The sequence below is a fragment of the Anolis sagrei genome, chromosome 3 (assembly GCF_037176765.1).
Source record: "Anolis sagrei isolate rAnoSag1 chromosome 3, rAnoSag1.mat, whole genome shotgun sequence".
Classification (NCBI taxonomy): Eukaryota; Metazoa; Chordata; class Lepidosauria; order Squamata; family Dactyloidae; genus Anolis; species Anolis sagrei.
In genome coordinates this window covers 51,860,752-51,874,966 of record NC_090023.1, presented here as the reverse complement: position 1 = coordinate 51,874,966, position 14,215 = coordinate 51,860,752, and the positions used below count along the sequence as shown (strand labels likewise).

Genomic DNA, 14,215 nt, shown 5'->3' with positions numbered 1-14,215 from the left:
AAAAAAGGTCAATAAACAACAGAAGTAACTAAGTTCCACCATATTTTTTACCTTCAATCTTGCAAAAGCTTGTTTATACGCACTCACTCTACAATTGGTGTTTTTAGAGTATCTGTCATTAAGTTTGAGATGGAAGTCTTTCATCCAGACAAGACAGAGGTACTCCTGGTCAGTCGCAAGGCCGAACAGGGTATAGGGTTATGGCCTGTGCTGGACGGGGTCGCACTCCCCCTGAAGACGCAGGTTCGCAGCTTGGGTGTGACCCTGGATTCTTCGCTAAGCTTGGAACCCCAGGTTTCAGCGGTTTCCAGGGGAGCATTTGCACAATTAAAACTTGTGCGCCAGCTGCGCCCGTATCTTGGGAAGTCTGACTTGGCCACGGTAGTCCATGCTCTTGTCACATCCCGCATAGATTACTGCAACGCGCTCTACGTGGGGTTGCCCGTGAAGACTGCCCGGAAGCTTCAGATGGTCCAGCGTTCGGCAGCCAGGTTGTTAACGGGAGCGGCTCTCAGGGAGCACACCACTCCTCTGCTGAGCCAGCTCCACTGGCTGCCAATTCGCTACCGGGCACAATTCAAGGTGCTGGCTTTAGCCTATAAAGCCCTAAACGGTTCCGGCCCCACCTACCTCTCCGAACGCATCTCCTCCTATGAGCCGGCAAGGACGTTAAGATCGTCCGGGGAGGCCCTGCTCTCGGTCCCGCCAGCGTCACAGGCACGGTTGGCGGGGACGAGAGACAGGGCCTTCTCAGTGGTGGCCCCTCGGCTATGGAATGCCCTACCCGTGGACATCAGGCAGGCCCCTTCGTTGCTAGCGTTCCGGAGGAGGACCAAGACGTGGCTCTACGAACAGGCATTCGGTCAACAATGCAATTGAACTCACAATGACGGCATTACTGAACAAGGAACGGCTAAAGGATTATGAGAACGAGATCTGATTTCATTCAGGCGTAGATGATTATTGTTGTATGTCTGTGTATGTTATGTCTTATTTATTGTAATTGTTATTAATCGCACTGTAAACCGCATAGAGTCGCCGTATCAGGCTGATATATGCGGTATAAAAGAAAAGCAAATAAATAAATAAATAAATAAATTGCTTTCTCTAGCTGGTACCCACTTTCTTGCTTATCATAGCATCAATTGATGTATCAGAGGACTAGGTTAGGTTTTCACCTGTTCCTTAGCACTGAGAATTTGATAAAAAATACTTTCACAGAACCCAGAAAACTGTATTTAAGACAGAAGCAGCTGAAAACATCGTGCTTTGCAAAAGTTGTGCTTTGCCTTGAGCCTGTTTTTACAGAGGTGGTAGGAAATATTAGAATCCTGTTACATGCATCATAACCTTAGAGTTGTCTGAAGAAAGGACACTATTGTGTGGTTAAACTTTGAAGAAATTTCAGAAAGCTCAGTTGCTCTAAAAGAGTTTGAATGGCCATCGCACAGAGATGGATTCAGGACTGTTTGAGTGTTGGACTTGCCAACCTGTGGGGTCCCTTTCTACTCTGAGGATGCTCTGAAAGTCTTCACCAGAGTCAGTTAAAGTACATGCATCCTTCATTGAGAACTCCAGTAATTATCAGTTTATTTCTGGGCACAGTGTAAAATGGCAGTTATGACTTATATTACTTGGGGCCAACTTACCTGGAGAACTGTATTTCCCAATACGAGCCTGCTTGAGTTCTAAGATCTGTAGGTTCAGCCTTGCTCTTTGTTCTAACACCCATAACAATGACAACAAGTAAGACTTTCTTGTGTTATGCAGTGTTGTCAGTAGTTCTCAACCTGTGGGTCCCCAGATATTTTGGCCTTCAGTTCCCAAAAATCCTAACAGCTGGTAAACTGGCTAGGATTTCTGGGAGTTTTAGACCAAAACACCTGGGGACCCACATCTTGAGAACCACTTTGTTAACTAATAAGATCTGTGGCTATTAAAGTAGATTGCTGCAAAAGTATCTTTCCAACTGAGCAGGTGTTCTTATAGATTTGTTTTTCATTTATTTTAAAATTGGCTAATATTTTTAATCTGTTGTTTACTTTATTAGCCACATTGAATTCTGTCCCTCCCCATTCCATCCCCCCAAAATCCCTAGAATTCTATGGCTCTCATATAGGTTACTAGGGTTTGCAAGTTAATTGTGACTGGAAAAAATACTTCTTTTTGTTCTGAGCTGTGTGACTAACAATTTTTACATGGAGTTTATTTGAAATCTGAAAATTATTTTAAGGATTCCTCCAGGGTAAAAAGGTTGAAAAACGGGTTGCTGTATCACCCTGTTTCAGAAGCATTGTCTCCTGACATTTCACCTGCATTTATGGGAGGCATCCTCAGAGGTTGTGTAGTTGAAAAATGCTGAAATCATTGATAGACTGTACCAGTTTTGTTACTGTGGCTCTTTGAAACAATGGATTGGGCCCCTTTTATTTGAGTTTCCAGCTGCTGCTGAAAACACTACTATTTAATTATCCTTTGATTTTGGTAATCTGATATTTTCAACCAATAGTGATTTCCCAAAAATGCTAACTCCTTGTGTATATTACATACAGTGAATGTTTCATCACAACTTTGATTGATACTCCTGTTAGTAGCCTTGAAAGTCTCTGAAGACATGTGAAGGATTACAAATATTTTAATAGATGAAATAAATACTTTGCATGGTCTTTATCTTTCATCTGTCTTTCCATGTTTTATGACCTGGAATGCTCAATAATACCTGAGTGTGGTGGAATATTGAATATGGATGTGGCTAAAGAGAGATAGTACTATGCAATATGGTAAAAGGTCATGGTGAAGGAAGGAGAACATAGGCACTGAAACATCTTGCACTGTAGTAATATAAATGACACTTCATATACACATTGTCTTCATTAATATCACTTCTGTACTGATCAGTTTCAAGCTAATTATTTGTAGCATCAATTTGTCTCTAAGCCTTGTACATTAACAGATTGTGCAACAATAAGACAGGGTTGGGCTACTTGTGCCCCTCAATATGTTGAATTACAACTTCCATTAACTGTAGCTAGTAGCCATGTGCAATCCATGATTCTAAATGGTTCTAAATTACTTACAAAACTTAAGTTCTGGTGGTGAAAACTAGGGGCTGCTGGTGCTTTGCTTCTACAGTGTCGCTAAAGTTCTGGTGGTGAAACTTTCAGAACTCTAACAGAACTTTCAAAATTTCATCATAAGTGGCAGTTCCTAATAGGTTCTGTCATAAAAATCCCCAATAATGAAATAATGAAGTTTTGAAAGTTTTGTTAGAATTTTCACCACTAGAACTTTAGCAACACTGTAGAAGCAAAGCACCAGCACCCCCTAGTTTTCACAACCTTTAGTTTTGTAAGTACTTTAGAACCATGGATTGCACCTGCCTAGTAGCTACCATAAATAGTAATTACAGTACAATTACATCTGGAGGAACATGTTACCCATTTCCTAAAGTAGTGTTTCACTATCCTGTAATACCTCAAAGGTGAATCAGTAACACAGAGGATTTGTTTCAATGGAACCCTGAGTTTGCAGGGACAGCAGCCTGAATTTTCTTTAGATTTTTGACAGACCAATATGATTGGAGAATGGATTGACAAAACTGGGGTTTTTTTCTGGCAAAACTAACCATTCTATGCGTTTATATTGAATCTTTAATTTTTGAAGTTGCTACTAGTTTCTAGAACCAACATTGTATATTGGTTTGAATATTGGGCTAATCATCTGGAAGGCAAGGGTTCAAATTCCCACTCAGCCATGAAAAACAATTGGATGACACTCTCACTTTCAGAGATAGGCAGTGGTAAACTCCCTGAATAAACCCTGCTAAGAAAACCCAGTGCTAGGTTTGCTTTAAGGTTGCCATAAGTTAGATATGTCTTGAAGCCACATAACAACCAAAACAATAATAACAACAAACTATTGTTATATCTGCTTTGTTTTAATTTCCCATCCTTTATGGTAGCAATAACTGTATCCCACTGTTTTATCATGCATATACAGTATTTTTTTCTTGAAATTATTCTACAAGGCAGTGTTTGAACTTTCTTATTGGAAAGTTTTTGCATTGGAGCACTTTGAGCTCAGGCCTTGGTTAAATGGACTTTTATGCCTTTGCAAGCTATACCTAAGAGATTTTTTTCATAAGCTCAAGCAACCAAAAAAGAGCTGAAACAGCCAAATATGCCAGTTTATTAACTTAGCCAATTCTCTAAGACAGCTGTGCATAGTGCTGTCTTGGAAGCCTTTCTATAATTAATATGGCTGCTTCTCAATATGCTACTGGGCAAGAAGATTAAACTGGATGTTGGCACTGGAGATGGGAGCTTTTGGGACACAAATTGTCTGCTTGGTGACAGATGGCATGTTTGTGATCTTGTAAGATCCAGCCCAGAAGTGATGGAGACATTTGGAGAGGCAACATAATATTTCCTTATATTGTAAGGCTAGTGCTTCTTCGTTGAATATATTGTTGAATTCTCAGCACTATTCTGCAGCTTCTGTGTGCATTATGTGGCACAGCTCTTTTGGAACCTCTTTTCTTAAGAGATGTCATCTTGTTACATTTGATAATGTGTCAGGACCCAGATGCCTTCAAACACGCCAGACACAGTTCAAATGGTAAAACACAGCTTTATTGATAACAAAAAGTCTTGAAAAGCACTTAACAGCAGTGCTGAAGTCTATTGGAGTAGTTTGACACCAAAATTGAGTCAATAGAGCAAACTAAAATATAATCCAGATTATAGTGTAGACTCTTAATCCAGATTAAACTAAAAATGAAGCAAACTGCTTAAAAATCAATATGTAGCATAAGTACAGTCACTGGAGCAAGAAAATCACACTTTCAGAACAAAAGAATGTTTCAGTCCCAAAAATTTAAACACATAAAGTCCAGAAAAGCCAGAGCATGGTCAAACCGGTCCTGAGGTCAATCCGAAGGAATCAAAGCTGGAAAACTGGAAAGCTGAAAGCTGGAACAACAGGAACTCTCAAGGCTGGAGCCCGGGACCCAAAGGTGAGAGTTTGGCAAGGCAAAGAGTAAGGTCCCATTTGGACACTTTGCTTTCTGCAACTAGATGTGCCAACAGAACTCCCTTATATCTTAAAGCTCATTGTCAGAGCTCGATGAGCTCCCCACCCTTTCATCATCGCTATCACCTGCTGCCAAGTCTGCAGCTGAATGCCCATCTCTCCACCTTTGCCAAGTACTATCAGGGGTCAGATTCTGCCAAGAATCACCTGGCTGCCAGTCCCCCATGAACCCCTCGAACTCCTCGCTGGAAGTGGGCTGGTTGCAGATGTCTCTTATATTCTGTACCTGAGTCCAATCTAATTCCTCCCCTTCCATGTCACTTCCAGACCCCAAATCCCCCTCAAAGCCCAAAAAGTCCTCCTCAGAAGTGGTTTCCTTAAGTAACTCCCGAATACGCTTCCTCTGTGCTTCTCCTTCAGATTCTGGCTCACAAACAGTCCTTTTAACACCTCTAGATGCTTCCCCATTCCCCATGTCGTAATCTGAGAAGCCCATAAACATATCACTGTCGCTTGGTGCCAGGAGGATTTCTCTAACATGTTGACGCTGCCTTTCACTCTCTGACTCCCGAGGAGACCTTTCCCCACTGCTACTAGGAGTAGCAGCTCTGTCAGGACGCTGAGCTACAACAATATGGCTGTGGTCTTTTACCTGGATCTGAATAAACTCGTAATTTTATATAGTCTTATGAAATTATCTATATAAATGTAATGTTCATTTGTGGGATTAACATAACTCAAAACCATTGGACAAATTGACACAAAATTTGGACACTACACGCCTAATGGCCCAACGAATGACCATCACTCATAAAACCCTCCCAAAAAACAGCGGAAAGGACTTAAAATCCCAAAAGCTAAATGACAATACATCGCATGTGTGAAAATGGCAGCTCCCAGCATCCTCTAGACCAGGCCCTTTAGGGGAGGAGAATGCTCCAAATGCACTGCTTCCAAGCTGCAAGCTTGCTTCTACTTTGATTTCTTTGAGAGCATCCCAATCCGTACATATTTCCTATTTCCTATTCCTGGACTGCAATTCCCAGCAGTCCTCCAGATAGATAAGATATATAGATTAGATAGAGATAGTAGGTGGGTAGGTAGATCAATCAGGAGGGCTGTTGGGAGTTACAGTCCAAGAACAGGTAGAGAAGGAAGAAAGGAGAGAAAGAAAAAGGGAGGAGGAGGAAGCAAAGAAAGAAGGAAAGAAAAAAGAAGGAAGGGGAGAAAAGGGGGGGGAGGGAAGGAAGGAGAGAAACAGGGAGGGAAGGTTGGCCATAGCAACGCATGGCGGGTACAGCTAGTGAGTATATAAAATTACGAAAGAATTCTCAGGATGTTTGTATATTGTTTAAAATCTCCTATAGCCTGTTCTTCATCCTAACTAGAGTAAACCCATTAACTCATTAGAACTTAAGTAATAGTTGACTTGACAAGTCACAGTTCGGTTTATCATCTACAGTTGAAACTGATTATGGGATTTAGATCTTTTAGATCTACATATCTGGTTTAATCTGTACTGGTTGAAACTTCAGTAGTGTTCTAAAGATTTGCTACTTCGTTGGCTTACTCTTTCAGTAAGATGTTTCAGTTTTTTATTCATCCTTAATGTTTGTGGAAGTGTGGCAGTTACAGTCAAAGGTTATTTTTAAAGCACACCGATGAAAGCTGTTTATTTGAGAATGCTGAAAAGGTGTTTATCTTTTGTAAGTTGTAAATAGTGGATAGATAATCAGCTGTTACAACTGTTTCCAGGTACAGGCAGTCCCCGAGTTACAAACATACGACTTACACATGACTCCTAGTTACAAATGGGGGGGAGGGGGTGAGACAGTAGGAAGTGAGAGGAAAAATTAAATTGTCACAGGTACAATGTGAGATTAAATGTTCTGAACAGGGGCACAGACAACAAAACAAACATTACAGGTGTGTGTGTGTGTGTGTGTGTGTGTGTGTGTTACTTAAAATATATATCTATTCAGACTTGCACAAAATTTCAGTTTAGGAACTGACCTACATAACCCATCTTGTTTATAACCCAGGGGACTGCCTGTATTGGGAAAACAGCTACATGGAAAAGAAATACTTCTATTAAAATACAGCATTGGTTGTCAATAGATACAAGTTTTAATTGTTTGAATATCCTCTGTGAACCATTGCTGTCAATCTCACCATTTTAATTAGCAAAAGCTACGTGTAATCCGAATTTGCATGTGGAAAAAGCAAGTGATAGTATTTATTATGTTGTTCTGTGGTATTTACATTGTATAAATCCAACAAAACAATGGACATTTTATCTCCAATGCATTGTTCTTACTAACTTGGTTCCTTAAACTAAATGGTTTGTTTGAATAATAAAGTAAATGTTACCTCTTTAAACAAAGTTAGGATATCACTTGGAGTTCTCTGACAGAATAGTTTTTAAAGCACCAAACCATGGTTTAACATAATTCCCATGCTATCATTATAATCAACAACTAACGGATGAAGGTTTCAGAGTAGCCAATATCCAATACCACAATTAGAAGGTAGCCTGCAAAGTCCAGTTTGGTGGGCCAAGCAACATGGTTCTCTCGAGAGGTTTGGGACTACAACTTGCATATGCTTGTCAGCATGGCTGGAATTCCTGGCTAGTAGTTCTGGAATTACATCTGAATGAAATCAGGTTGATCTCACTTACTAAACAGGCACATTGCTTAGTTTTCAGAGGGCACTGCTTGGAATAAGAACTGAAAGATCTAAAGGAATCAAGAAAATAAGGAAATATCACAAACAATGGTTTGTCTGTTTTTCTCAAACTTTGAACATGTTTCAGAATATAAACTGGTTAGTGTAAGCCTTAGTTTGGCATTAAGTTTGAAACAACCACTTCCTTTTATAAAATTTTCATTGCCTCTCAATTATTTTATATATTTAGAAAGTTAGAAAAAAAATTGCCTCCCACTTCCAGATAGTCTTGGATTACACAAGTTATTGAGATCCATTTCAAACTGGTACCAGAGCAGGATACCGAGTTGAGACTGCTACGATCACTTTTGTACATAGATGATGTTTGCCTCCGCATTGACAAAGGCAGTGTGCCCCTGCTTGTGCTTTTGGGTCATGGTACAATGCAAGGAATTAAATCAGGCCATACCCATGATCCAACATACAGAATAAAAGCTGAAATTGAATCAAGGTTGTTCCTAGAGGGAGGGGGAAGAGAGGGAGAGGGTGGGGAAAAACTAAAAATAAGGAGATATGTATAAGTAGGAGACTAAGGTGAAATTAGAAAGGAGTAGAAAATGAGTTATACTAGAAGGGTATGTAGCCTCTTTTCCTTTTACTAATTGGTTTTGTTTCTGTAATACTTCTGTAATATAATGGCAACAAGTTATACTATACTTATACAATCCAGTAAAAAGGTTTTAAAGATAGTGGTGCTTGGAGATAGCTGCTCCTCAAAAAAAAGGAGCTGTTAAGTAGCATAGCAAAAGGTGACATTTTATCCCCAGTACTGTTCAACATTTACGTGAAACTACTGGGAGAGATCATCTGGACTGATGGAGCAGGGTGCTATCAGTAGGCTGATGACACCCAAATTCTCCATTCCTTCAAAAACAGTCTCAGCTAAGAGCATTCTATCTCCTTTGAATGAATGCCTGGAGGAGGATAAAAAAACTGTCACTGAATCCAGGCACCTCTGCTTATATCAAGGGTTCTAATCAAGGGTCCTATAACCCTTGATGGGGTTACACCTCCCCTGAAAGACCGTGTTCTTACTTGGGAGTGCTTCTGGATCTATTGCTTCAAATGACAGCTCAGATAGATATGACAGTCAGCAATCACTTCTATTAGCTTTGGCTATTCCCCTTCCTAGAGCTGGAGGAACTAAAAATGATAGTGCACGCACTGATAACTTCAAGGCAGGACTTCTGCAATGTGTCGTACAACAAGCTATCTCTGTACCAATTTTGGAAACTCCAAATTAGTTCTAAACATGGCAGTCAGATTAGTCATTGGTACTTCTAGAAGTTTTCATATTACACCTACATTAAAATATTTTCACTGGCTGGTGATTGTTTTCTGGGGAAAGTGAGAGTGTTGGTTATTGCCTTTGAAAACTCTATGTAGGTGGTTCCCAACCTGTGGTCCATGGACCACCAGTGGTCCGCAAAAAACGGAAATATGGTCCGCAGCCTCACTACTGCTATATTGTTGCCATGAAGTCATGTGGCAACAAGAGTGACTGGTCTTGCAAAACCCTCTGAGGCAATGGGGATGTCGGGAGGGGAGAGGCTGACTACCCATGAAAGATTACTACTACTACATCAGTTCTAGATTATTAAATATGGTTTTCTGTGTTTTAGCAGATAGCGACCATTGGGTGGCATATGTTCTGTATCAGAAACTAGAACTGATGTATCTATCCAATGCAATTTTCTGAATCAGTATCCCAAATAACCAAATTTAAAATTGACCAAAAACTGATTTCTAACTAATTTGTATTGTAGAGATCAGTAGAAAAGGAAAGTCCACTTTTGGTACTAATCTTGGAGAGTGGTCCTTGGTCAAACTGGTCCCTAATCAAGAGGTCCTTGCTCAAAAAAAGGTTGGGAACCACTGCTCTACATGGTTTAGATCCAGGTTACCTATGGGATTGCCTGCTCCTCTATGATCACCCCATATACTCAGGTCCTTTGGGCAATGTTTATTCCAATCAGCCAGCACTAGGTTGGCAATGATCACTCAGAGGACATTTGCTCCAACCATCCTTAGATTGTAAAATGTCCTTCCAGAAGAGTAGCCAAGTATAATGTCTAAATTATAATGTCTAAACAGCCAAGTATAATGTCTAAATTTAAAGCAGCAATAAAGACCACTATCTTTCAGCAGGCCTTTCAAGATTATTTTAAAATTATGGTTTTAAGTTATGTGCTAACTGTTTTAATATGTATTAAGTGTATATGTTCTTTCAAACAGATGTTTTCACTGAATAATGTGCTATTGTATTTTAATATCTTGATGTTCACCACCTCAATACACGCAGAGAGGAGAATACATTATTATTATTATTATTATTATTATTATTATTATTAAAATAATTATATTTTCAGACTTATGGCCATCATTGGGTTTCTTGGCAAGATTTAATTAGAGAAGATTTGCTTTTTTTTTCTTCTGAGGTTGAGAAAGTGCACCAGTTGGTTTCCATGTCTCAGTGGGGATCCAGGCCTTGGTCTCCTGAGTCTTAGAAGCATCTACACTGTAGAATTAATGCAGTTTGACACCACCATGGCTTCCATGGTTCAATGCTATTAATTCATGGGAGCTGTAGTTTGTTGCAGCAATAACACCTTTTGACAGAGAATGCTAAAGACCTTGCAAAACTACAACTCCCATGGTTCCATAGCATTGAGTGTAGATGCACCCTAAGTCCAACATCCAAAAGGAATATGCTACACTTATTAATCTTGTGTGACTCTCCAGTCTTTCTTTACACGAGACTTAATCTAACCTTTTTTTAATAGGTTCATCTCCCTGGATCAAGTTTACAGGCTGCGGCCCAGTCCCTAAATATACAGGTAAGTGTTATTATGTCTTTCACATTTGCATGTAATAATGTACATGCAGTCCCCAAGTTATGAATAATATAGATTCTGTTTTTAAGTTGAACTTGTATGTGTCGGAACAGGTATATTTTTAAGTGTTAACTCCAGCTATCTATCTATCTAGCTATCTTTGGACTCTGTGGTGTTTGTTTTGCTGACTGAGTGATTTTACCTCACTTTCTGTCCCTGTGATCATTGGATTTTGAAAACTGTGGCTTGTTGTAGAAACAAGGATTGGTAATAAAGCTTCAGTTGAGACCTCTTTTTCCCATGATAATTCTTTGAGGAGTGAATTTCCCTTCCGAGAGATAGATTTCTCTCACTTCCTGTTGTCTCACCCCCTTTCTTAACAATGAGTCATTTCTAAGTTGGATGTTTGCAGCTTGGGGGCTACCTGTATTTGAAATAGTATTTAGCATGATTCAGGGGCTATTAGGAAATACTGTTCACTGCATTAGTACTGTTGATCTATAAAAGTACTTCCCATGTTTTATTACAGAACCAAGTACTGTTGAGTAACGTTTTCATTGCCGATAAAACTGGTGGTAATATAAAATTGTCTTCATTGTTGTGGTTCATCCCTTCTGTTCTTAGCTAGCATACCATAGAAACAATTTTGACTATTTTTGAAAAAAACTTGTTTACATAAAAAAAGATTTATTCAAATACAAACACGTTTGCACGGTAAATAAGGTATTCTGCAGAAAGAAAAACTTTGATGAATTGTTTAATTGTCTTTCAAGTATTTTTATATTTATACTTTTATTGATATTTTGTATAATTTTTCATCTTTAACATGTTTCAACCACCTTGTCATATATCCTTGTGTATAAATTGACCTTGTGTATAAGTCAAGGGTGGGTTTGGAGGCAAAATTATACATTTTCCTAGGTGTGGATAAACCAAGGCTAAAACTTAAGAGACTCTAACAAATCTTTTTCTCTCCTTTTAAAAATACATAAAACATTTCCACCTAAGTTGCCCAAAATGACATCAGCACCTCCAGCATTGGTCTATGGATGAGTTAACTCAGGTTTTCTGAGTCAATTTTTTGTCAACATTTTTGACTTCTACACAAATACATACAGCAATTTTATTATTGGATAAATAATTAAAAAGTTGGATGTTACACAAAAAAACTTTTTGTTTTGTTTTTACCCAATGTGTTGAATCTCACAGTGGGGAGAATGCTTTAGGAACTATTCAATGTTGCATTAAGGAATGAAATATGTGAATATTTACACCTCTATCACAGTTAAAATCTAAAATAGCTGTTCACTTTTCTTGTAGACATAGCTGATTGCAACTGTTTAAGCTTTGTGGGTTATGCGATACCTATAACATTACAATCCACTGGTTGCTTTAGTCGTTGAAATATTCAAACAGTGTATCGAAAAGAAAAGGAAGATAGTGAAGTGACCCCATTCTGTATAAGCTCTGAAGAACTAGGATAGAGCATTCTTGAAACCCCCTGGAACACGCACCTAGTTACGTATAATAATTTTGAAAAAAGGGAGAGATAGTGACCTTCCTCTTTAAAAGAGAGGCTGAAAATTGCCTTGGTTGCCATGGTAAACTTTCGGTCCCTGGGAGAGATGTTGGCAAACAGGCTATATCTCCAGTGCAGAATGTTTACAGTCCTGTGCTGTAATTATCTCTCAATGACTGGCAGAATTAATCAGACCCTCTATGTTAATTAGCCTGCTCTACAGTCCCCTAAACAGGTGGTGGAAAATATGCAAATCTATGCAGAATTTTAATGTTCTGCATAAGCAGTTTTAATTAGCATAAACCCCCTCTTCTTGTTTTTTTCTTTTCATGTGCTTTCTTGCTTGCATTTCCTCCCTCATGGCTACACTAATTTCTCCTTTTATAAAATAGTTTTAAATAAAGGAAATGTGCTTGCCTAGATAAACACCAAATTGCTGCTGGAGACAAGATGTGTAGAGTGTTTGTCTCCTACCTCCACCCTGCTGCTACACTTTTTCAGACTAGTCCTTTATTGAGGTTGAAATTTTATATTAATGAGAAGTATACAAAAATGTCTCAATCTAGGGGGTCAGGACCCCTGGGGGGGTCGCAAGGGGTCCCCAAAGACCATCAGGAAACACAGTATTTTCTGTTGGTCATGGGGGTTCAGTGTGGGAAGTTTGGCCCAACTCTTATCTGTAGGGTTCAGAATGCTCTTTGATTGTATGTGAACAATACATTCTAGCAACTACCACTCTCAAATGTCAAGGTCTATTTTCCCCAAACTCCACCAGTGTTCATATTTGGGCATATTGAGGATTCGTGTCAAGTTTGGTCCAGATCCATCATTGTTTGAGTCCACAATGCTCTCTGGATGTAGGTGAACTACAACCCCAAACCCTTCCAGAATTTTCTGATGGTCATGGGAGTTCTTTGTGCCAAGTTTGGTTCAATTCCATCATTGGTGGAGTTCAAAATGCTGTTTGATTGTAGGTTAACTATATATCCCAGCAACTACTACTCCCAAATGACAAAATCAATTCCCCCCCCCCCAAATCCCACCAGTATGCGAATTTGGGCGTATCAGATATTCGTGCCAAATTTGGTCCAGTGAATGAAAATACATCCTGCATATCAGATTTCTACATTATGATTCATAACAATAACAACATTACAGTCATGAAGTAGCAACAAAAATAATTTTATGGTTGAGGGTCACCACAACATGAGGAACTGTATTAAGGGGTTACAGCATTGTGAAGGTTGAGAACCACTGAATAAAACTCTTCTCTGATCTAAAGTGTCAATGCACCTAGTAACGGGAAGCATTCATATTAGTTGCATGATTGGACAGCTCCACACATTCTGTATTGCTGTGATGCAGGCTTGTCTAGAATATTTTGTATAGCATAGACTAGGGAGAAAAAATTGTTTTGTCCACCATTGACAATGGTTTGTTATAAATGGAAGGGAATGTTACTGGCCACCATAATTTATGTTATGTTATACCCCCTGTGGCTCAGCAGGTTAAACCACTGAACTGCTGAACTTGTTGACCGAAAGGTCGTCAGTTCAGATCTGGTACTGCTTCGGCGCTCCATGCAGTTATGCCAGCCACATGACCTTGGAAGCATCTACAGACAGTGCTAGCTCTTCAGCTTAGAAATAGAGATGAGCACCACCCCTTAGAGTCAGACACGACTAGACTTAATGTCAAGGGGAAACCTTTATCTTTACCTTTAGAGCAATAATTTGTCAAAAGAAACTTGGGGGGGGGGGTGAGGTAAGACTTAGTGATTTAAGATAATCAAAAGTTTATTATGAGTTGAGAAAGATATTTAAAAAATAGGGAAAAATAGCTGTTTTCACATTATATCTGTGTCAGTATATATCTGAAAAGGTGTGTATGTTTCTTTCTTAGTCTAAATCTAATGAAGAATCAGGGGAGAGTCAGCAGCCAAGCCAGCCTTCCCAGCAGCCTTCGCTTCAGGCGGCCATACCCCAGACTCAGCTCATGCTAGCCGGAGGACAGATCACTGGGGTAAGATAAACCCGAGTTAATTATAATGGGTTATCATCTCATGTTGTTCTATTAGCCATCAATCACTTATAAGACAATGAAA

The 14,215-nt window shown here is 39.3% G+C and overlaps 1 protein-coding gene across 4 annotated transcripts in view; it reads left to right on the top strand.

Moving 5' to 3' along the window:
• Positions 1-14,215, top strand: part of POU2F1 (POU class 2 homeobox 1) — a 127,024-nt gene that overhangs the window by 73,697 nt on the left and 39,112 nt on the right. For all 4 annotated transcript variants that reach the window (XM_060770585.2, XM_060770584.2, XM_060770586.2 and 1 more), the window contains exons 4-5: positions 10,542-10,595; positions 14,014-14,133. In XM_060770585.2, the coding sequence (XP_060626568.1) occupies positions 10,542-10,595; positions 14,014-14,133 (174 nt within the window). The remainder of the gene's footprint in view (positions 1-10,541; positions 10,596-14,013; positions 14,134-14,215) is intronic.